The sequence below is a fragment of the Pleuronectes platessa genome, chromosome 11 (assembly GCF_947347685.1).
Source record: "Pleuronectes platessa chromosome 11, fPlePla1.1, whole genome shotgun sequence".
Lineage (NCBI taxonomy): Eukaryota > Metazoa > Chordata > Actinopteri > Pleuronectiformes > Pleuronectidae > Pleuronectes > Pleuronectes platessa.
In genome coordinates this window covers 20417899-20441949 of record NC_070636.1, presented here as the reverse complement: position 1 = coordinate 20441949, position 24051 = coordinate 20417899, and the positions used below count along the sequence as shown (strand labels likewise).

The 24051-nt window shown below is 40.1% G+C and overlaps 1 protein-coding gene across 5 annotated transcripts in view; it reads left to right on the top strand.

Annotated features, from left to right (window-relative positions):
• Positions 1-24051, top strand: part of ralgapa1 (Ral GTPase activating protein catalytic subunit alpha 1) — a 73292-nt gene that overhangs the window by 24761 nt on the left and 24480 nt on the right. For all 5 annotated transcript variants that reach the window (XM_053434445.1, XM_053434446.1, XM_053434449.1 and 2 more), the window contains 18 exons: positions 467-595; positions 779-904; positions 1722-1780; positions 2525-2633; positions 4276-4386; positions 4587-4655; positions 4758-4895; positions 5624-5807; positions 6705-6823; positions 7340-7459; positions 8790-9417; positions 9601-9716; positions 10863-10987; positions 13787-13858; positions 14464-14587; positions 14765-14920; positions 17757-17915; positions 19889-20016. In XM_053434445.1, coding sequence (XP_053290420.1) covers positions 467-595; positions 779-904; positions 1722-1780; positions 2525-2633; positions 4276-4386; positions 4587-4655; positions 4758-4895; positions 5624-5807; positions 6705-6823; positions 7340-7459; positions 8790-9417; positions 9601-9716; positions 10863-10987; positions 13787-13858; positions 14464-14587; positions 14765-14920; positions 17757-17915; positions 19889-20016 — 2672 coding nt within the window. The remainder of the gene's footprint in view (positions 1-466; positions 596-778; positions 905-1721; positions 1781-2524; positions 2634-4275; positions 4387-4586; positions 4656-4757; positions 4896-5623; positions 5808-6704; positions 6824-7339; positions 7460-8789; positions 9418-9600; positions 9717-10862; positions 10988-13786; positions 13859-14463; positions 14588-14764; positions 14921-17756; positions 17916-19888; positions 20017-24051) is intronic.

Sequence of the window (24051 nt, the reverse complement as noted above, 5' to 3'; positions counted from 1 at the left end):
TATTCACAGTGAAAGAGTGCGCGTTGATGACGTAACTTTCATGTGATGCATGTAAAACGGGAAGAAAAAAAATATTTCAGGATGAAAAAGTGGTGTCATTCATGTAGAAGAAGCTGATGATGTGCTGTAAACAAGAAAATCTGAGTTCCACGGTGGAATTTCTGAAATGAGCTTAAGTTTGCAGTTCTATTCTACATTAGCTGCCACTTGAAGAACACACCTGAATCTGTTGGTGGGGGATTTGCATTCTGGGTAATGTAGGCACAAGGATTTGACAAGGAACAACAACTTATGGAATACAAAAAAATATAAACTTTATTTGAAAACACTTGTCCATCGTGAACTAACTTGTATCATAGGGATTAACAAGGTACAACATCCTCTGTCCTTAACCCTCCCTGATGATATGTACTTTAGCTTTAGTTGCTATAAAAAGAGTGTGTAGTTAAAAAACGTTATTTTCCAGGATATTGTGAACACCATTATCAAGCACTGCAGTCCCAGGTTCTTCAGTATCGGTCTGCCAGGAGCCACCATGCTGATTCTGGACTTCATCATTGCAGCTTCTAGAGTTACAGCCTGCTCCTCACTCAATGTAAGACACACAGATGCACAATTGTTCAATTTAATTTAATTTCACATGATTATTCAGTCAAAACTAAGTGTTGCACACCTGTATGCACGATGATACACGTGTTTCTCCCTTTTTCATATGTAATTAGCTTTTCTATCTTTTTCTCCTCTTTTGTTTTTGCCCTCCCTTCTTCCTCCTCTCCAGGCTCCAAGAGTAGAGGCTCAGATCCTCCTCGGATCTCTTGTGTGCTTTCCCAACTTTTATGGGGAGCTTCCAGCCCTCCATCCCACCACAGCTGATGTGGTTCTTACCAAGTTCCCTGATGTCAAGGTCAGTGGAGGAAGTAGTAGCTCAGGCATGACGGGTAGTTGGTAGGCTTAACACTACACATATGTTTTTGACATTCTAAAAAGAAAAGTTAGTTTGATCTGGGACAAGGTAAAATCTTTCTAAATAGAACGTATCTAATTAGCTCCCAGTTAAATTAGTCCATCCTTCCTCAAAATACTCACAGACTGACTTTAATGTCCATGTTAATGTTAAAAAGATTGTGCCGATAAGCAGGAGCTTCTGCTGCAGTAAATCCAAAAATGTCAGTTTACCACAAAAATAAAGGCTCAGTCACTTAACTACTTTGTGTAAAATCCAGGAAAGTCCAAATCTTGTCACACATATCTGCTGAGTGTCCATGGGGGGTCTCAGAGGCAAACTAATAAGTTAATTTCTCATCAGTCATTCCTGTTACAGTCCAGAGCTATGGGAGTAATGTTGTTATTATTGTTGTTGTTGCTTTGTAAACAGTTAATGCCATGCAAGGCAGCACCTGAGGCCTGCCCACTGCTTTTTTTACAAAGCATCAACTTGTTTTGAATCACTAAGCGGTCATTAGCGCTGACTGGATGTGTCTGGGGGTGTGTGGAGACACACCTGTACAGCGATTACATCTCCACATTTAGTGTGGCATGTGTGCATTATGTATATTAACATTTCATCTGACCTCGAGAATCGTTTTTCTTATTACCCTGAAAAACATTTAGTGTTAAAGCACACAGTGAGTCTTTTCATTATACCTGGAGGAACGAATAACATGCAGATATTTATAAACACATGTAATCAGTCGTATGTTTTGTGTATTCTTGTTTTTTAGGAGCACATTATCAAAACCATTCTGACGTCTGCCAGGGACGAACCTTCTGCTCCTGCTAGGTAAAGAGTGTGGGTGTGTGGACGTGTGGATGTGTGGGTGGGTGGGTGTGACAAAACCTCTTTTAATAACAAAACAATTAAAATTATAGTTTATATAATTTCACTTTTGCAATTTAGTTCACAATTTGTCTTAAATCAAGTGAAGAAAATAGAAATAGGTTGATCACTCATTGACGATATTATGTAATAATGTTACAGCATAACATTGTATTTATTTTTCTGCTTGCTCTCATATTGTGAACAAAACATCTTAAGAACATTGGGGGAAAAGGAGATGAGCTGATTTGATTTTGCTGGTCAAAGTTCAAGGTCATGGTGACCTCATGTTCTTGTAAACATGAGAGATCAGGAACACCTATAAGGAATTTCATTACATCTGGATGAAATATTCACTAAGACTCAAGGATGACCTGTTTAGAATTTGGAGGTCAAAGATCAAGGTCACTGCGACTGTAGTTGGACTCAAATATTAATTTAATAGAATTCAGTGGTTAAAAGTCAAAATTCACAATGACCTTATATGAGTCTGGGGAAAAAAGGTATGTAGACTGAAATGTACTGGTCGGCGAAGGCATACGACCACAGCGCAGTTATTCATTGTGTCTTTCAGCATATATTTACTACCCAAGCAGTGTTTACATGATGTCCAAAATGGCTAAACTTACAGAATTTGTAAAAACTGTTACAATGTGTATAGCAGCAGCATGTGTTAACTGGTTGCTCTCACTCTGTTTGTCTTGTCAGGTGTGTGGCTCTGTGCAGTCTGGGTGTCTGGCTTTGTGAAGAGCTGGCTCACGGGACTCATCATCCACAGATTAAAGATGCTCTCAACGTCCTCTGTGTCACTCTGAAGGTCTGTCACAACACTGTACTACTTTAAAAAGCTGTGGTTACATATCACACCCAGCCTCTAAAGCCCAGCTGAGCTCCAAACACAAACTAACAGTTGTTAATCCCCCCCCCTACCAACCATGGTACTGTCTCTGTCCATGACTGTGATCCAGTGAAATAAGACCAAAGCAATGACTCTGAATCAAACAGGCTGTTTTCACACTGATCTGCACAGCACATTGTCTGAACATCTGTTCCTCTGGCTGGATGCATAATTAGGCTTTGTATAATTTAAAAACATTATCATCATTCATTGGGCAATTCATCCAAGATATAAAGCAAGTTTAATATCTAAATCTACATTCAAAATCCTACTCAACTCTGCATTACTACCCCTGCAAATGATTTGGTAAAACCAGATCTGCAGGGTTAATTAAAGATCTGTTGTATTTTTTGTCTTTAATTGGAAAGCACAGACACAAGGATTAAAACTGAATTGAGTGGTGACATTACTGGTTAAAACCATAATAATGGTAAATCTGATTGCAACAACAAACCAAATGAATACTGGACAGTCAGGTTGTTGATGTGTTTAACATAGCGGGTAGCGAGCAGCCAAAGTATGATGGAAAACATTGCTGGAGATGTTAGTGTTGGTAAAATTGCCTCAGTTGGTATTGTCTGTTTCAGGCCAATAGACTGGGAGGCCTGTGGATCAGAATGATACTGTCCAACATTTACTGTCTCATCCATGTCCAAGTGGCTCTAGACGGACACAAACAAACATGCATACCTTTTCCACCTTGGAATCCCCAGCTTGTGTATCGGCAGCCAATGGCCTGCTAAGACACACACAGACAATCACTCACACACAAACACACACACACTTACATTCACTCACTCCTGGGAGCAAACCCTGGACTGTCAATATGTTTGGTCCTCCTTCAGATAGGAGACTAATCCAGGGGGAATGCTGCAAGCTGTTTCACACACACACACACACACACACACACACATAGACGGTACGGTATACACACAAACACATCTTGTCCACTTTTGAATCTGTTGCCTTCATACCAGCCACCACTAGCATCAGCCATGGGCGCTGTGGCATGCACACTCGATTACAGACACATGCAGAAAGATGGAGGGATTATCATATTTTAATGCAGAGCCAGTTCTTTCTGTTGTCCTCCTTGTCCTCCTTCCCTTTCATCTGGAAGCATTCGTTTTGTAGAGGCTGATCCTTATTAGACTAATGCTAATATGTACATTTCCTAACACAACATACACTTTTTACAGTAGTAGATGTAAAACAAATCAAGGAAAGAAAGGAACTATTAGAAACACTACAATTGATAATTAAAAAGTAATGATAAAGCATCCAAGGTAATGTGTACACTGTTCTGTAGCATATTAGAAATGGCAAAAAAAAGTCATCACTAAAGCCAAACAAGACATCATTGTGAGAGAGAACTTTGGTTTGTGATGTCGAACAGGACTCACTAAAGAACAAAAACAGAAAGGTAAACTACTAGGGGTTTACCCACATTTAAACATGCATATATCCTGTACTTAAAAAAGTACATGCTTTCACCACATATAATTTTGAAATTATCCAAAGATACTGAATTTACATGAATTATGTGTGTTTTATCTCCCAGTACCCGAACAAGAGTGTAGCACTGGTGGCGTCGGACATCCTTCACCTTCTGATCAGTTACGTGGATCATCTTCAGAAATTCCCCCCTGACACTCCAAAGAAGATCATAGAGGTGAGACATCAATAACTGAACTAATTATGGAATATTTATAAATACTTGATTTAAGTTATCCTCAGAATGTACACACTTCTTGATGAATTAAGCCATTCTTTGTAAAGCTGAGACATTAGAAAATCAGGAATATGTTTAAATACACCATGGTGTTGTAGCAGTCGTGACAGTTTTAACAAACTTGACTCAATTTCTCTCAGATTTTGATTGCAACCATCACGTACTTGCTGCCTACAACTGAGACTTCTCCTCATGAACTTGACAAGAGGGTAAAACACACACACAAAATTGTATTTCTCAAAATATGACTCGCCTTGCTTAGAAAGTTACCTGGTATCACGATGTCTTATCACAATGTCTGTTTGTTGCAGCTGGTAGTTTCCCTGCTGTTGTGTCTGTTGGACTGGGTGATGGCTCTGTCTCCAAAGATTCTCCTTCAGCCCGTTCAAACTCGAAGTCCTCCGGAAAGGGACCAGCCCGTCAAGACTCTGCTCAGCTGCATTTATAAGGTGTGTGAGTGTGTGAAGGTAACATGGCTCCTAACGCTACTATCACTAATAATGTTCATGCATTGTTGTCTGAACTTAACTAAATACAGTATAAACAGAAAATGAGGCAAAATGCATTCAAGTCAAAGGTTTTTTTCACAATTGAAAGTCCGGACTATGGTTCGTGTTACGTTATTTACATTTGATCCAGATAATTTTGGTTTTATGTTAAGATTTAGGGAGCATACTAAATATTTTTGTATGACAGATGTATACCCTGTTGCCTTCACCTATGTAGGCTTCCTGTACTTGACATTGATTGGTTTGAAGATTGGCGCACATCTGACATCAGTGTGTTGCCAATGTGGCATGTAGTAGTATTTCCGTTTTAACCGAGAATATTATTGAAATGTTTTTTTGTAATTTCATTGCCAACGTGATATCATAATGGTATTACTAGCAGCATCATCAATTTCAGGCCCAGTGCTCGAAACTAGTTTGAATGTGCGACATCCTTGTCAGTTGAACTTTACAACGTCATCCTGAACGCCGCCTCTGCTTCTTTTTCTTCTTCGAATGTTTAATGCTGTCTCAGCTTGGTTGGAAATGAAAGTCTGATCTTAAAAAAATAATTCACATTGCAAGTGAACGCAAAAATGGTTCGTCAGGGGGTACAGACTAAACAAGGCAGGAGTGAAAGCGCCCTACATCAGCAACCAGTAACACCTTTACTTTTAATCTGTGTCTAGGTATTGCACGGTTGTGTGTATGGAGCACAGTCCTTCAACAGTCCTAAGTATTACCCACTGCAGCTGGCAGACCTGTTGAGTGCAGACTACGACCCGTTCCTGCCGCTAGAAAGTCTCAGAGAACCAGAGCCGCTGCACAGCCCGGACTCAGAGCGATCCAGCAAACTACATCCTGTCACTGAAGGTAATTTATATGACACACAACTTAAGAACCTGCTGTGACCATCATTTGGTATTCATCACTTATTTCCAAGAAGCAAGAATGTAAATATATACATTTGTTATTCATTCATTTGCTGCTTATATACAGTCCATATCAGCATGCACACACACGCAGACACAAAAACTCTGGACAAAATGACCCAGGGTTGTCCACCAGCCACTGCCAATCACTGAAGATATAAGACGGTAGGGGTATATGTATGCAAGCGCAACAGTCTTCATCCGTGTGAGACTGTGTATTGTCCCCTGCTGTGGTTGACCAGGACACGGTGTCTAATGACTGGAGCCCCGTCATAGACCATGCTTCTCTTCTCTTCACTCATCTTCTCCTCTTGTCTCCTTTCATCTTGTCCCTTCTCCTTCTTTTTTTCTCCTTTTATGTTCTTGTCATTCCTTTTTCTTTTCTTTCCTCCTTTTGAGGTGTCCTGAGGTTTAAGAGTCATTGAAAGTGTCTGGTCAATACATATCTGTACTCTGTACATTGGCTTGTCAATAAGGAGCTGTTGTGAAGTGTGTGTGTGTCACAGTGTGTGTGTAATGATGTTGATTAGCCAGCATCTGCTGGCAGCACAGTGTGTGATGGCATTGGCTTCTTCTCAGCATGGGGCAGACTATGTACAAGCTGATTGTGTGTTTGTATCTTTACCTGGTGTTTAGGTTAAATCCTGAAGTTTTTGTAACTTAGAGTCGAACTATCAAGTCTTAGAAACAATTACAACTTTGAGCCTTAACCTAAAAAGCCTAAAAATCTGAAAACATAGGAATGGACTGTAAACTTTTCATATCTAGAAGCTGGAAAGTATTTTTCACGACTGTATCCTTGTCATACTATATGTCCTCTTTCCTGTTCTCTCTGCAGTTCGTAGCCGTATTCAGCAGGGCCTGGTTTCCATCGCAGCCAGAACAGTTATCACCCATCTGGTTAACCACCTCGGGCATTATCCCATGTCGGGAGGGCCGGCTACACTGTCCAGTCAGGTACTTTTTGACAATAAATTGGGTTTGATACTAAAAAGTAGTAGGTTTTTAAGAGCAATCCTTGACGACATTAGTGGAGGGGTCAGGTTGGGAATAGAGGAGGAAGAAGACATGAGAGAATTTGTCAGTCTGCCAAAAAATACAGAATACAAACACATACAGCTTTAATTCAATTCGATTTTATTTGTATAGCGCCCAATCACAAAATACGTTACATAAAATGGGACACCAGGGACATTCCCCATCTTGTCCTATATTCTAAAATAATACATCCAATTATCTCAAAGCACTCTACATAGTAAGCGCGAGACCGTACACAATTACAGGTAATCAATGTGATCCACCCTTTTGCCACTAACTGGTAATGCTGTGCATTGTGCAATGCCTCATTTGGTGTAAAAGGGCTTTGTATATGAAGATATTTACTTGACTGAGGTTTATAAAAACCCAAAAACTTTTCAGTAAATCAATTCTTGGTTTTTAACTGGACCTACATTGTGGGCTATTTTTTCTTAGGTGTGTGAAAACCAAGACAACCCATTCTGTGAGAGTGCTGATCTGGGACCAGAACTTTTCCATTCACCAAACCTGCAGTTCCTGGTTCTGAATGGGTCCACACTGCTCTCTGTGCTTCAGGTAAACTCAACCGAAAGAAAGCTGCCCTGAGAAAATGTCGAGCTATGTTTTTTCAAGTTTATACAACTTTTTTTTGCAAGACATACCACAGATCAAACCTAAAAGGCACCCGGTGATAGTAAAGATGATTCCTTTATTAAATGTTGGCATGGATTCACTTTACTTGATTCTTAATGCTTACATAACAATTCATTATAATAATATTTTCTGTTTCAATAACCCAGTAATTACTATTATTAATATTATTATTACTACAGAATGTAGCGGTAACTTTTCTAGAAGACAACACTAAATATTCAAATGCCCAGGATACTCTGGCTACCTCAGTGGCGTATGTGTGTCGCGTAGCGTCTTGCTTTCCTCTCTGCAACCATGTTATCAAGTAAGAGCCGCACCACTGCCTGTAGGAGCAGTGTGTGTCAGCCGCTCTCTTGCACATGAGCTGTGCTGCTCTTCAGAGTTCTTGTCTATTTTCTCTGTTTACCATGCATGGTTGACATCTTTCACCACAGTTCCAAATTCATCCGTTGAATTCGTCCCAAACGTAAATATCTGTCTGAGTTTAATTTTAAGCCCCCTTTTTTCTGGCTCCACTATTTCTGATATGTTTACTTTTCATCCTGCACTAAGCCAACCAAGTCAAACTTTATTAAGGATTCAAGTCTTTGAAATCCTTTGATTGGGCATAGGAATACTAGGTACAATGAAAGATACATTTACTTTCTTAATTACCATGAATATGACCTGTTAAATCTGTTATATTTTTTATGAGAGGCATTTTGTTTTCAGGTCCTTCTGTCCATCTTATACTTGTGAACGCAATAGCTTAAAAATACATTGAGGGAGTTTCTTCAATTTTGGTTCAAATATTAACTTGGACTCAAGGATGAACTTATTCGATTTTGGTTGTTGAAGGTCAAGGTCGCTGTGACCTCACAAAGCACATCTTTGTGAATGCACACAGCTTGGTGAATATAATATCCCAGGAACATCTTAAGGGAATTCTTTCAAGTTTGGCACACACGTTCACTTTGACTCAAAGATGAAGTGATACATTACAGTGGTCAAAGGTCACAGTGACCATATATGAATCTGCAAAAATAATTTGTAGAAATATGCACATGGAAACTACTGGTTGGCAGAGGCATAAAACAATCTGCAGTAATTCTAGTTATAAAGTTTATTTCAGATTGACAATCTACCAGTTTCAAAAGGAAAAACCAAAGAGTGAAACAGTTTTTAAGATGGTTTGAGGCAAGTTGTGTGTAATGTGTTGGGGTGATTTCTTAAATAACTGGAGAATCTACTGTTGACTTCCTCTGGTTCTTAGATCCGGTCGGAGTCTGGTGTACCAGGGGGAGGAATGACAGCTGGTCTGTCCTCTGCGCCTGCTTGTGTTCGTGTGATCATCCGCGATGTAGCGGGAAAACATTCCTGGGACTCTGCTGTTCTCTACGGCCCTCCGTTATGTTCCCCAGCCAGCCCAGCGCATACAATTTTAACTCACCCACAGTCATCTCACAGTGCAAATGTTCAGACACGCAACTCACCGGGAGGTCTGCCGAAAAGGATGGAGGTTAAGAGAGAAGACAGCGTAGAGGAGGGGCAAGAGGAAAGAGAGGCAGAGGAGGGAGAAAGTGCGATGGAAGGTGAACGGCAAGAGTTTCAGGCAGAGGGGGAGGAGGAAGGAGAGGAGAGGAAAGTAACTGAGGAGGAAAAGGAAGAAGGCAGAGATGAGGAGGATGGGGAGCAGGAGGAGGAGGAGAATGAGCTCAGAATGGAGGGGGAGGAGGATCCTGGGGACTCTGCCTTGGAACAATTTCTAGCTCCGCCATTGGCTAAACGTGTGTGTCGGGAGGCGGTGCCAGCATGGGATTCACTGAGAGAGGGTGATGATGCTCTGGATGAAATGCTTCAGTATCTGGGATACTCAAGTCCAGAGTGTCTACAGAGAGCAGGTACACACACACAAACACACACAGATTAAAAAAAAATTATAATCTGAGTTGTCCCTCATTTGGTTTATCCAAACAGAGGAACATCCGTCCATGATGACATTACACAGCAACCTGAGGCTCTTAAGAAAACAAAACACCAAATCTGATAAACTGCTCTTTTTGTCTTCTGATTGGTCCCAACAGGCATGCCGCTGAACATCCCCGCCCCTCCTCCAGCTTGTGTTTCGGAAAAGCAGGAGAACGATGTGATCAATGCCATCCTAAAGCAGAGTGCTGCCGAGAGAGAGTTCGTCTTTCATGTGTGTAGTGTTCATATTCATATGAGTAAGATGCATTAAAGCAGTTAATTCATGTGTTTTCTATGCAGAACCAGCAAGTATATTATCAGTGCATAGTGTCTCCGCTTGTACTACTCAGCAGTAACATGAGGTTTCAAGACCATTTGCTGTGAACAATATTGAGGATTTCTTCCATTTCCAGCAGGGAAAGTTTACTAGAATCCTGGTTATGAGGCTTATCCTGGGTTTAATCATATCTGGGATATGGTGTTTATGTGGAACATTGAGAAAACTCATTCATATCCCTCTGTACATGATATACACAAGTATCCCAGCTACTCACAACTGTGTGTTATTTGATGTTTAATATTACCATGGTTACAAGTTACAGTTTTGATTCCTGTATGGTAGCTCCATAGAAAATGAGGCAGCCCATTTTAAAGAGCCAACACAATGTTACAGATTTGGCTTATCCACCTCATTGCCAGCAATGGGAGATGAGAACAACAGCAAATCATAAACATGTCCTCCGCTTGGGCCGGCTTCAAAGCCACATCTGTGCAGGTAGTCGGCAGTGGTCAGAAACTAGGATAAGATATATACATGTAGTAGATTCCTGGTTACAGAGTCTTTTAGCTTGTAAAATCGTGTTCCTAAAAACCAGGACAACCAGGACACTGAAATCGGGATATGATGTTTACGTCAATGATGATGGATTCCATTTAGCTGCTTCAGTATCAGGATGCTGGTATTGCTCATGCTGGCTCACTGTCACAGAAAAAGTTATCTTACATAGCACTAACAAGACAGGTCCTTTTTCTACAATGACCAGACAAATATCTGCTGTGATCAGAGCAAAGAGCTGCACTGTATGAAGTTGTAATACATCAAACCTATATATCAGCTAGCTGATGTGTTTACCAGTTGGTACGAGTAGTTATCAGAAACAAATGTCTCAATGTTTCAATATTTCTGCTTTCATGTTAAATTCCTTAATCTGATTGTACTTTATAGTGTTGATATTTGAAGTAACAACATTTAATGTGAAACAATCACCCAGGTCTTTATTCTTTGCCTTTACACTTTTGTAACATTTTCTGTTCAGTAAGCATTATTTTTTCTGTCCAATTTTTTGATCGGATTTAACTGAAACGTTGGATCTTTCAGAGAGGTGAGGAGTTGAATATGAAGGCCTTGCAGCAGACTGAACCAGAGACCCAGGCACCACAGTCAGCCTTCTACTACTGCAGACTACTGATCAACATACTGGGACTCAACTCCTGGGAGAAGAGGTGAGACCAGACACAGACACACAAGAGCCCAAATTTAAATCAATAGCAATATACAATGGGGTTTAATTGTCGGGGGACAACTTGTCATAACATTTTAATTTTGCTTTCATTTGTTATGTAAGAAATATTAGTGTTTTTAATTAACAACTCAACATTTTCAGTGAAAAGTTGATTCTTAAAAGGGATTTACATAGATTTGGCATCTTTGACATTTATGCGATGCGTGCTTGCGTGTGCTCTTCTACAGCTGTCTTTGTGAAGCCCAGTTTGGTTTTAGCCGGTCCTCACTTTGTGACCCCCCTTTAATCGACTGTTTGGGCGTTAAGACTTGGCTTTAGAGTTACAATTAGGGTTAGTCATTTAGTTTCGATGGTAAGGGGCTAGGGAATGCATTATGCCCTTGAGTGTCCTCACTAAGATAGCTGTACAAACATGTGTATTTCTGTGTGAGAGAAAGAGATGGTCGGACAAAGAGCGCTTGAGACACAGCTCGTGCGGATATGCATCGATCCTCCGATGTGTTTCAATCTTCCGTTTGCTTCGACCTTTATCAGAATTAAAATCATTAAATTAACTAAACTTGGACTTAATTAATATGGTTTTCTACAAAGTTGTTACTGCAATCCATAGCCTAATGGTTGCTATCGGACATATGTGGGGAGGCCTTTATTCATTTTTTTTTTGTCTCCTCTTGAACAAATCAAATGCTTGCTGAATGGAAATGAGACAAAACCTCACAGCATTTTTTACTAATTAGACACTATTCACATGGCACATTTCATCTTCTCAATGACTCTGGGTTAAAATACACCATGTCAAGGCATCACTTTAAATGTGTCTGGCCAGCTAATGGACACTCATCTCTCTTTATCCAGGGAATTACACCGCCTGCATTCAGCCTGCACAATAGACTTTTTAACACCGTGTGCTTGAGTGTGTGCGTGCCTGTGTGTCTGTGTGTGTGTGATAATGAGTAATAGTACCCTATTGATCAAACTCAACCCATTTGTACTTAGAATAAAAGGCAGTATTTGAAGGAGAAAAGATGGATGGCAAGACAGATAATGGGATGACTAAGGCGCATTTAGATGTAGAAATAGAATATAAAGCAAAAAAAGAAATAGAACCCTAAATAAATGAGTGAATATGGGGGAAAAGAGCCTAAAGAAACAGAAAAACAAGGATAGAGATTGGCTAATCATCTGTTATTGTCCCCTTATGTCTCTCCAGGTATTCATATGGGACATAACAGACACTGAGATACTGACAGTCACCTGTGTGTGTGTGTGTCCTTGTCCTTTTATGCTTTTTTCCCTATAATCCAGGATGTAAATGGAGTCTTTGAGAGCAGTGAATGAGGCCATTACCAAGTATCAGTTTAATAAAGAGCAAATAGCTGTCTCGCTCTCCATCTCTTTATCTCCGGCTCCTTCTCTCTTTTTCCTCCATCTAAGTGTGAAAAAAATGATATGTCATTATCAGTCCACTCCGAGCTTCGCTGCTCGAGTTGTGGTTTCTATATCAGCCATGCCAAGGTTTGGTGGCTGGTCCCTGGGACATTTTGAACTTCCCTGGACGCGTTGATCTGTAATGAAGGCTTTTGTTTCATTATTATCTTTTTTTATTTGAACCCTGAACAGGTTGATGACACGAGGCCACGGACAGCATGACATGTCTGCTGATTTAAATACAATAATGATTCACAGAGATGTGTATTTGAAAAGGGGCAGTCTGGGCACCTTTTATAAAAGAGTTACATCTGAAACCCTCATTTATCTTTTCATTGTTGGAACTACACATTTTAAGAAGCAGACATCCAACATTTGTGTGTAGTGATTGCCATGCCGTTTTGAGTCAAGAGTAAGCAGGGCTTGTCTGTCCCCTAAAGCTTTCTTTTATATTCTTTAATAATTCTGTAATTTTTTCTCAACAAATTAGCTTAACACTGTGAATACATTCAGTCTGAAAATACTCCCCCATAATTTAAAGATTATCTCCTCTGTATGTTGAACAACTTGGGGTACATCATTCTTCAGGGTCTGTCATCTTTCAGGCTTAAACTAACCTGTAGTAACAATTGTCTTAAATAAGATTCAACAGTTCTTTAGCGTTTGTGAAGAAGACAGGGTATCAAAGGATTTTTTTTTATTATTGAGCAAGCATTATTATCTCTTTTGATTTCTATAACGAGCATATTCTACCTTCTTTAATTTCTTTCAAATGTGAAAATTATATCTGACATATCTTGGACTTTGTAAAAAAATTATATTACGTTTCCAAAAATCTTTTTGTCCTTTCTTTAAAGGAGTTTACCAGACAATTTTGTTAATTATTCAAATAAAAATGCGTTTTACAAAGTCATGCAACAAGCTTATTTTGCACAGTAACATTTTCCAGATCGATTTTTATGATAAATTATGGATAAGGATCCTTTATTGTTAATCCTTCTTGAGGGAATGCTCTTCAGCCTGACCGTGGTGAAGCTGGTGCATTAAACCACTTCACAGCATCTTTTCTACTTTCCCAAAGATTTTGGGAACTAATCTTTAGAAAATTTGCCAAATGTCAATGACATTTTTTTCTACCCAGCTGTTAATAAGACATTTTATCTTTTTTGTTGATGTTGCTCTGACTTTTTTTTTTTGTTGATTTTTTGGTCCTGCCAGGTGTATTTCACACCCAATAGAAAATCAAAAACAGGCAACTAGCTACTAAGGATAGAGAAGTAGCCAGAGGGGAATGAGTAAGCATAACTTTGGTTATTGATTCCTAACCCTTGAATGTATCTGTGTCTTGCAGGAGTAACTTTCATTTGTTGAGGAAGAATGAAAAGTTACTGAGAGAACTGAAGAACCTGGACTCACGGCAATGGTAAGAGAAACTAGAAAGTCTAGCACTTTTTGTCTGTTACTGTAGTCCTTCCTCTGTCTCCGCTTTGAGATATTTTCCTTTTTTGTTTGACACTTTTTTTCATTTATTCTCCCTCTTTCTGGTCCAAGTGGGACCAACAGAATGCCCTCCCTTTTTACCTGTGCCTAATCCCAGTCAGATTTGTGGAAATGAAATATATTGTCCCAGTAATAAACATGGATCAGTGTAGTCTGTCTCCCCCAATTTTGTCATTTAGAGCAACCTATAACTCCCTCAAATGATTAAAGAATATGATAGTACAGGGTCTTAAATCAGATGTAATCTGCTATTAAAAATGCATAGAGCGGAAGTATTCAAATATAAATTTATTTCCAAAGTTATAGGGACATTTACGTCATGATTTCTAATTTACTGTCTGATTGTGATAACATGCACAATACTTAACTGGCATCCCATTCTACTGGGGTTAAAGGGGAAGTACTTGGACAAAACTTTGGTTCAAACAAATAGAAAAATTAATTAATTTTTTAATGAGTTTCAATCTTAACAATTTCTTTTCTGGCGATGGTTAATATACTTTTTCCTTTTCCTTCCTTCTCTTTCAGCCGTGAGACCCATAAAATCGCAGTATTTTACGTTGCTGAAGGCCAAGAAGACAAACACTCCATTCTCACCAACACAACAGGCAGCCAGGATTATGAAGACTTTGTCTCTGGACTGGGCTGGGAGGTATGAATCATTTTATTCAAAAAATCTTAATAATCTTCTATATTGAAGGTATTACTGCTTCCAATTATCTGCTTTGCAAATAATATTTTTATTGTGTCAAAGGTGGTTTAAAGGTTTTTGCACTTAAAAGAAAATTTGTTGGTCATGTGGTTAAAATAGTCTTCTTGTTACACCAAGGTGGACCTCACCACTCATTGTGGCTTCATGGGAGGTCTCCAAAGGAATCGCAGTACAGGCCAGACCACTCCTTACTATGCCACTTCTACCACAGAGGTTATCTTCCATGTCTCCACCCGCATGCCCCATGACCAAGACCACAACCTCACCAAGAAGGTAATACACACACACACACACACACACACACACACACACACATCTAACTGGTGCTAATGGAAGTATATGGCTTCCCAGTCGTCACCTTCGCTTGTCCCATTATTGAAGGGCCACTGATCGCCTGTGTGTTGCAGGTTGATTTATTTCTAGGACACACAAATACTGTGACCTTTTAGAATTTTAAAATGGTAATGTCTGTGTGAGGTGACTAGTAATAATGAATAGGCCCTTTTCTTGCTCGCATATCTAAATATCCAAATAAATATGTGAACTGAAAAAAGCATCTCTACTCCTCTTCTCTCTGTCCCAACCTTTGTTCTGCTTCCCACTGATATTGCGAATGATCACTGGGTGGTATACGCAAACACAAACCAAAAAAGCTCACACCCACAAGTCTGTTGATGTCAATGTTTCTGCAGCACACCAATGTTTTCAATAATTCTTAGTAGCAATCACATCTGTGTTTGTGCATGGTGCGGGCTTGTATCAGTGTCTAGGCAGGCAGGTTTATTGTGTGTGTGTCTGAGTCTATGTGTGCGTATACGCACACCTGTCAACCCCCAGGCACTGGGCACTCTGCACATGGCCATAATGTCCCTTTAATCAGATCATACTTCCTGCTTCTCGGCCTATCACGTTGCTGCAGGCTGATGATTGGATTATCAGCGCCTGGTCTGACACCATCCGTCTCCGTGATCAGCTGATGGCCCCATCAAACACGCATACTCACATACACACAAACTCACACACACTTTAAACCTGTTTAACTTTACACAAACACACATCCACTAGGGGCATTATTCACATCAATCTGCACAACTGGAAATTTGTGCTGTTGTTGGACACAGAAACACGCACACAGGCTTCAAAACACACACACACACACTCACTGTTTGACAAATGTGTCCCAAAAGAGGTTAAACTGACAAATGTACACATGTTCATACTGGCAAGCGTTTATCACCCATTGTCCTGCCACACACACATGCACATACACACTGCAGTGTGAATTTAGTCCATTGCAGGGCATTTGTCCAGTTCTCACTCGTTGCAGTGTGTTCTGGTTCTTCTCTTATCACATCTGCATGAAACATGATTAACAGCATTAAAGCTACATTAAAAAAGGGAATTTCACAGAGAAGCACATCAGACATTAATACTCAGACTGTGTCATGCAGTTTCTGTGATGCCCAAAATTACATCTTAAAAACCCATAATTCTCATTTAGTAAATGCAACAGTATCAGAGCGCCTCACTTCTCAGTATCTCTGTGAGCTCGACAGCTTGCTGACACTTTGAGTTGCAAGCACAGTCAGGGGAAAGTGCTTCTAAAAGATTTATTTCAAGCAGAACTTGATAATTACAGATCCATTCCTCACACAATTTCCAAATTCTGCTCAATATATCAAGATTAATTTGGCCTATAACTCAGTGCAGTCAAGTAAATTCATGTCGTCAGTGGGTGAGCGACTTTCCAGATATGATGAATAAGGTAACAAGTTCTCCAGACATCCATAATTCTCTATTTATTCAACCTCAGGTTTATATAGCCGCTTTCAGACATGCACTTAACTCCAGATATTCTCCTGAAATTCTCTGGAGGAGATGTTTTGTGCAAATGAGAGGTTCTGGACTTTCTTCAGAGTTTCTCCAGCCAGACCCCTAGTATTAACTCTAGATAATATCAGAATGAGTCCCTGGTAGAAAACAACAGGAGATTTTCCGTAGGATTCATCACTTGCAAGTGGGCTTGTTGATGACATTTCTAACACGGGATAGATGCAATAATATAAAGAAGAAGAATACAAATATATCAGGAAATGGAAATGAGGTGCCACACATGTAGAAGACACAGATGAAGACGTCAAGAGAGCTTTTGGTGATAAGGGCTGATGCCAGTGTTGATGTGCTGTAAACAAAAGCACAGAACAGAGGAATGCAGCGAAATGAATATGTTGCATCCTGTCTCTGCATGCTGCACCACCCGTCACCTGAGCGCTCCTGAGATTTCTGTGTTGTTTTCAATTTTTTTGAGTGAAGAATCTCCGGCTGCATTGTTCATGTGTGAAAGGCAACCTTCCAGACCCGATTGTGCGAACATTCCCTGGAGTTCATGTCTGAAAACGGCTAATGAAAGTTGATTGAGTGTGTACAAACTAGATAACATTTTATGAATTAGTGTCCTGATGTACAATGTGGTTCAGTTTTTGGGTTAATGGAGTCGTTCATATTATGCAGATAAATGTTACATCTTTAAAAACCTTGACAGAGGACAAGTGATTCCAGTTAAAGACACATTTAAAAGGAAATCTCTTGTGTTTATCTCAGGACCAAGGCCAACAGCCATCTGACCGTGTGACACACCAGACGTGTGTGTGTGTGTGTGTGTGTGTGTGTGTGTGTGTGTGTGTGTGTGTGTGTGTGTGTGTGTGTGTGTGTGTGTGTGTGTGTGTCACCAGACATCAAGGTTAATGACAGAGCTGTCACCAGCCTTGACTGTCAACCACTGAGTGAATGTGAATCACACACACACATTACACAGCGTCAGAGATGATCCCATCTGTCTTTCAGCCCGCACTCCATCTTTCCTGAGCTTCACTCTGTCTTCGTGTCCACTCTCCATCTTCACACACTTACTCAATCACCCTCGGGGCCACCTACATCATGTTCCTGCACAAAATCAAAAGCTTTAAGTTTACGATAGATACAGCCTATTTTTGGTCTTGACTTAGTTTGCGTTGTTTATGCTGTGCAAAGAAAATGTGAAGTGTTCCTCGTTTTTGATTTTAGTGTTAACATTTCTTTTCTGCTCTTTCCATTTGCCTCTCAACTCCAGCTGAGACACCTGGGTAATGACGAGGTCCACATCGTCTGGTCAGAACACTCCAGAGACTACCGGCGAGGAATCATCCCCACTGAGTTTGGAGACGTACTAATCATCATCTACCCCATGAAGAACCACATGTACTCCATCCATATTCTAAAAAAGCCTGAGGTAGGAAGAATGTGCAACATTTTGATACTAGACTCAAACTGCCAGTTGTCAATATTTTGTGCAATTACTGAGCAACTATGAACACATTTCAGTGTTTCCTCAGAATCCTTAGTATTGAGCGAAAAGGCCTCTGAAACAGCAGGACACTCATTAAATCCCAGGATGATAATTCAGACCCCCTCTGGCTTAATCGCTCATAACTATACATGTAACATATTGTGGAAAAGTAATTGTAGTATGAATCGTTGGCCAATCAGTGTATTTTTAGCCACGCTAGTGACTTGGCTGTATGGATGTTGGATGGTTGCTTGGCCGGTCCTCTCATGTCCACCAGACTTGATAAACATTCAATAGGTTTGGTTGCTAAATGATTTGAAAACTCAAATAGGACATTATAGTTAAGTGATCAGAATACACATGTTTTAATTTCTTAATTGCTTCAGTCTTTCCCAGAGAATTAATTCAAAATATGATGGTAACAGTGGTATACATGTACTTGCACGAAGGTCCCTGTCACGTAAACGATTCTGAAAAAACAACTTCTTGTGTGAAAGAAAGAACTGTATTGCATACCTCAACTCCAGCTGAAGCTTGAGGTCTGACTGTCTGCGTGGATGCAGCTGCAGTAGCGCTGCACACACACCAAGTTGGAGATGACCATATTTATGTTACAGTAATCAGCAAAAAAATGCTGTTTACATGGCAGTATCTTATTCAGAATATTTCATCAATCTGTACCATCAGAATATTTGTGTCCAAGTAAACGTATAAACTTACTCTGATTCTGGAAAGAAATCAGTTACAACTTGTGATGTACAGAGGCACAAATTCACACAGTACAGTTTTCCAAATATAAGGTTTACAATCCCACAGGAGATGGTATCATGTCACACTTTCATACTTGATGAGTTACAGTGATTTTAGTTTTAGGACATGGTTATTCTAACTTTAATTTATTCTAGAAATCATTTAAATATCTTTCAATCAATGCATTGTTTAGTTTTTAAAATATAGGAAAAAGGTAAAAAGCAAATCCTTTCCTCAAGTTGAGAAGTCTATGTAATGTGATTGAAAGATCCAGTTAAAGCTTTCCAAAACATTTTTGACAAAAGGGGCCAAACAGGTTAATTAATTAATTAATGGAAATCCTTAATCTGGAAATGTGGAATCACAGATTGATATAAATGACTCAATCAATTGTTCTCACTAAATTGGTTGATTCAACTCTAGATAATATGTCGGTGTTATTCATGCATGTATTTGGAGAGTCTGAGTTGAATAGCAATTTCACTCGCAACATGCAGACAGTGTTTGGTTCATAATTTAATGTTTCCTACCAGACTACCCAGAAGCACACAGATATGCATCCAGATTGACTAACAATCCTAGAGAGAGTCTTGCCCAGAGTCTTGCTGCTCTGTTTAATGCATCAGTCTAAAACACACAGACATTAATACTACAGCACTGATATCATAACTCTATTTCAAACAAGAGCTAACACAATAAAATGCTACTTTTTTCTCTATGACATAGATACCACAGCACTAATAACATAACCTTATTCAGTTTCATTCATTCTACAAGCAAAAATATTGAATTATCATGAATCCCAAAACAAGTTAGATAAGATATTCTCTGTGTTGTCGTCCTGAAAGCGCTGTATTCAGTCACAGAGTGCATGGCTCGGAGACCTGGTCTGCAAATAAATTCAATAAAAAGTCTGACATTATTCTCTTTGGTGGATTCCACAAGCAAAGCGGTGAATTGAATCAGAAAACCATTGCCTTAAACAGTACGTCATTAACAGAAAACTGCTATGTCAGTCATTACTCGTCAGGCCAGAGATTGTTTTTCTTCATAAAAATATCTTGAATTGTGTGTCTTTGAAAGGTTTTATGTTTTTGCAGGAGGTTCATTATTAACTCTAAATCAAACACTGACTGATTTGGTTGACTCTTCATTTTTGTCTGTAGGTGCCGTTCTTTGGTCCACTGTTTGACGGGGCCCTTGTGGACATGAAGATTTTGCCCACCATGGTCAGAGCCACAGCGATCAATGCCAGTCGAGCTCTCAAGTCCCTCATTCCTCTCTACCAGAACTTGTATCCTTTGAAAATCCTAAACTCAGAATATACAAAATCAGGATCAGAAGTTAAAGGTATGTAATATGAGTCTTTACTCACAATTTTTTGTGTTGTTGTCTTCGTTTCTTTCTCCATGTTCACATCATTTATCCATTCATTTCTTTATTTCAAAGTGTGAAAACAATACCCAGTAAGAAAGTAGCGTTTGCTACATTTGAACAATCCAAGAACACATCACACCTCCAGTTCATCCCTTACCCATTTTATATAAGCCTTTTAAATTTAATAAGTGGGTCAAATATTTAGATCACTTCACTGCAGTTGTTCCACATTTACCTTCTTTGATTTTTAAGGAAAGATTTTTTTTTGCATTAGTCCTTACTTATTGTTTTTTTTAACATACATACAAGTTTTTATTTTTTTCGATATTTGCCTGCCAACTTTATGTTGTTGACCATATATCTGTGCTGCTGTGGAAGCTAATCTATGTGTGAGCGAGAATGTTGGTTATCATTGAGCTCAAGTGTGAAGAATAGCAAATCAATGTCCAGCGGCTTTTTTCGGCTTTCATTATATAAGTGCTAGTGTGACAGTGTGACTGTTTACTGTAGTTGGCTGTGGAGTGCTATATATCTCCACAGCCAAGAGTGTGTGTGTGCAGTGAAGAGAAACAGACAGACAGGTGTGTATACAGTCTTTCTGCTTGAACCCAGGCAATCGTAGTTTGGTTGGAACAAGCCCAGCAGTCAATATTATCGATGACTACTTTCTATCGCTGTTCTAAATGAGGGGTTTTGCTCTCTGCTCTTACACACATACTCATGCACACACAAATACACACTGTCTTTATTCTCATAGATGTTTACACTCAAATGGACACCGCTGAAGTATAATAACACATGTACATTCACGTTATTTCTTTAGCATTAAGCATGTGAACAGGGTATTTTTTTTTCATATTTGAATCCTACATTGATTAAAATTGTAGTTGGCTCTTTTTTCACTGCTTCTATTGGGACATTGTGACATTCTTTGATGCATCCTGTCTACCACCTGAAACTGACAGCAGTATTTAAACCATACAACTTGCACCTTTGAATACAATAGAAGGTCACTCAATGGCGAGCATACCTTGTGATCCAATGTTAGGAAAGTGATCTGCCCCACTAGCCACCGTGGGGCAGAACTACAATACACCATACACACAACTACAATAACAATTTTCAATTGAGTTTTTCTTACCTAATATCCTCTCTGGTTGATTCCAGTATTTTTCTGTCATTTCATCTCCTATATCTCATTTTAATTCTCCTCTAGGTGTCCTTCCTTTCGTCCTCTGTTCTCTTTGACCTCCTTTACCACATCCCTCATCTCTCCTTCACCACCATTTGTCTCATCACCTTCATGTTGCCTCTTGGCCCTCATCTCTTATTTCTCTGTCTGCCCTCGTGGCCAACTTTTGTCTTGCCCCTGTCTCTTTCTCCTCCCTCTCCTCCTTCTCTTCTCCCCAACTGTCCCTCTTTTCAGAAAAACAATATGAGTGTTGGAGGTGATGTTCGCCAAGAAGGTGGATAAAGTGGGGGGAAAGGGGGGTTGAAGAAGCCATTTTGCTCTGCCTCGTCCACCCAGCGAGATGGAGAGATTGTTAGAGCTATTGCTCAGTGTGGGGCTCGAGCTCGTCTCTAATACCTCCCCGACCCCATTGTGTTAGAGTGTACGTGTGCACTTTCTTGCACATATACATGTTTCACCTTGTGTGTGTGTGTGCGTGCATGTGTGCATTTTGTGATTCCAGCCATCATGAGCGAGTGTGCAGACATGTAGACAGCTCTACAGTTGTGTTTGTGCGTCTTGCTACATCTTTTGTGCACATCTGTGTGTGTCTGTGTGGCCGTGTACACGAGCCTGATGACACACAAGCACCACGCATCCTCGTTCGGAGGTGTTTGAGTGTGTCTGCGAGTGTCCTGGTGTGTATTGATTGGTGGTAGCAGCAATTCGATGTCTCTGACAGGCTGAATTACAGTAATCAGTCATTATTGACTCCCCATCTCTCTGCTACACACACCTCTCTCCTCCCATTCTCTGCCTCCCCTCCTCTCCTTTCCTACTCTGCCCTGTACTTCTGTGACACCTTTTTTCTTTCCTTTTCTCTCTACATCTCTCTGCCTCTGAATCTCCACCATAACGTCCCTCTGTGTCTTGTTGTGCACTAATCCTTTCTTCTGCTGTCTTGTGTCACTCTCTGCTGCTCGTCATCATTTATCTGTCTCTCTAATTCTGTCCCTGTATTTGCTCTTCTGTCTCCCTAACTCCTTTATCTCAGATCATCTCTGTTTCTCCTTCTGTCTCTGTTTTATCGTCTGTTTTTCTCTTCTTTCTCAGATTTCTTTACTTTTCTTTTTTCATTTAGTTGTTCAGACTTTTTCTTTACTCATCCTCTTCATCCTGAACTCAAATATCATGACGTAATAAAAACTGTATCCGTATCTGATGAACTTTAAGCTTGTAAATATTTAAGACAACTTAACATTAGATGACACAATAGAATGCAACACAAATTGTTACCCAGTAAAAACCCATGCATTCTATGTCAAGAACAGGGAAGCTAAACAATGGTAGTGCATTGTTATATGATCTTTTTTAAACTGTTGCACCTGAGACTGACTTTGTCATGGTCACGATCTGATGCCCAAACTAGAGTGGGGATTCCCAGTCTGACCAGGACCTGATGAGTCGAACCTCGTTCGGACAAACCTTTTTAAACGATATGCAGGTTTGTGTCAACTCAAGTCATTTTGATTGGGTTATTTACTTTTTTAATACCACAAGTACCTGTAATCAGGAAAAACATCAGTTGAGACACAAAAAACTGAATAATTGTCAGGTTCAGTTGGGCTCTGCTAATTTACCCTTGGGCCTGAACAGGTAGAGGTAGACATCCCAAACTACTGGCTTTAAATGACCTTAAAATAATCAAGATGTGAAGGACGGGAGCAGCAGCAGAGGTGGAGCCAAAACAGGATGACCACTCACAGATTAAGTAAATAATGATCTCATAATAATTGCACATGTCAAGGTCTTGGATGTATTAGATTGTCAGTTCTCACGGTTAACATGTTGGACTCCACCTTACCACAGGATCTGCTGTTGCTGTCAGAGACCACAGTTGACTTTCAGGGGTCTTTCAGAGTTTTTTTGGGTCTGACAGGCCAGAGCTGTTTTGGTGGTATGCAAGGGACCAACATCATCAGGAGTTTTGGTTCATAATATGCAAAGCTTTTTATCTGGTTCGGAAATTAGACCAGACATTCCTAGAGATCAGGGCCCAAACAGCTCATGAGGATTAGATGTCCTTGGGAGTGAGGCCCCTCAAGAGCAGCATCGGGTTGTGTCACTGGTTGTCTGCGTTTCTGAGCGTTGCATTGTGACATCAAGTGTCCTCACAGAAAGCTGGACACACACACATACAAGGAAAAAGAGGTGATTGAAGATGGTTGGTAGGACTATGTGTGTGTCAGTGTCGCTCTCTCTCTCTCTCGCTCTCTCCCGCCCTCTCTCTCTCTCTCTCTCTCTCTCTCTCTCTCTCTCTCTCTCTCTCTCTCTCTCTCTGTCTCCTGGCCCTCAGGGCAGTCTATCTGCCTTCTCTCTTTCTCTGATCTTTCATTCACCATGACTAGAGCCATCCAAAAGTGTGAGTGCAAGCACACATGCACACACAGACACATACACACACAGTGCCGGGTTGCTGGGGCAGCTGTGTGTAAGCACAGCTCTATCTCACATATCAGCTCATTGCAGGAAGAAAAGCAATCCAAGACTCTCCAGCAAACATACACACGCACACGCAAACACACACACAAACACAAACAGCCCCCCTGCATAAAGTTCTATAGCTGCGTAATATGAATGAACAGTTTGTGGATTCTACCTGATGCAGGCCGTCCCTGCTGGGGAGCTGACGTTAGCTTGCTGGCAGCTTTCCAGAGATTTAAGGCAGATGAATCATCGACACAAACGGTGCAGATTAATTAATGAACAGAGTTTAGGCCA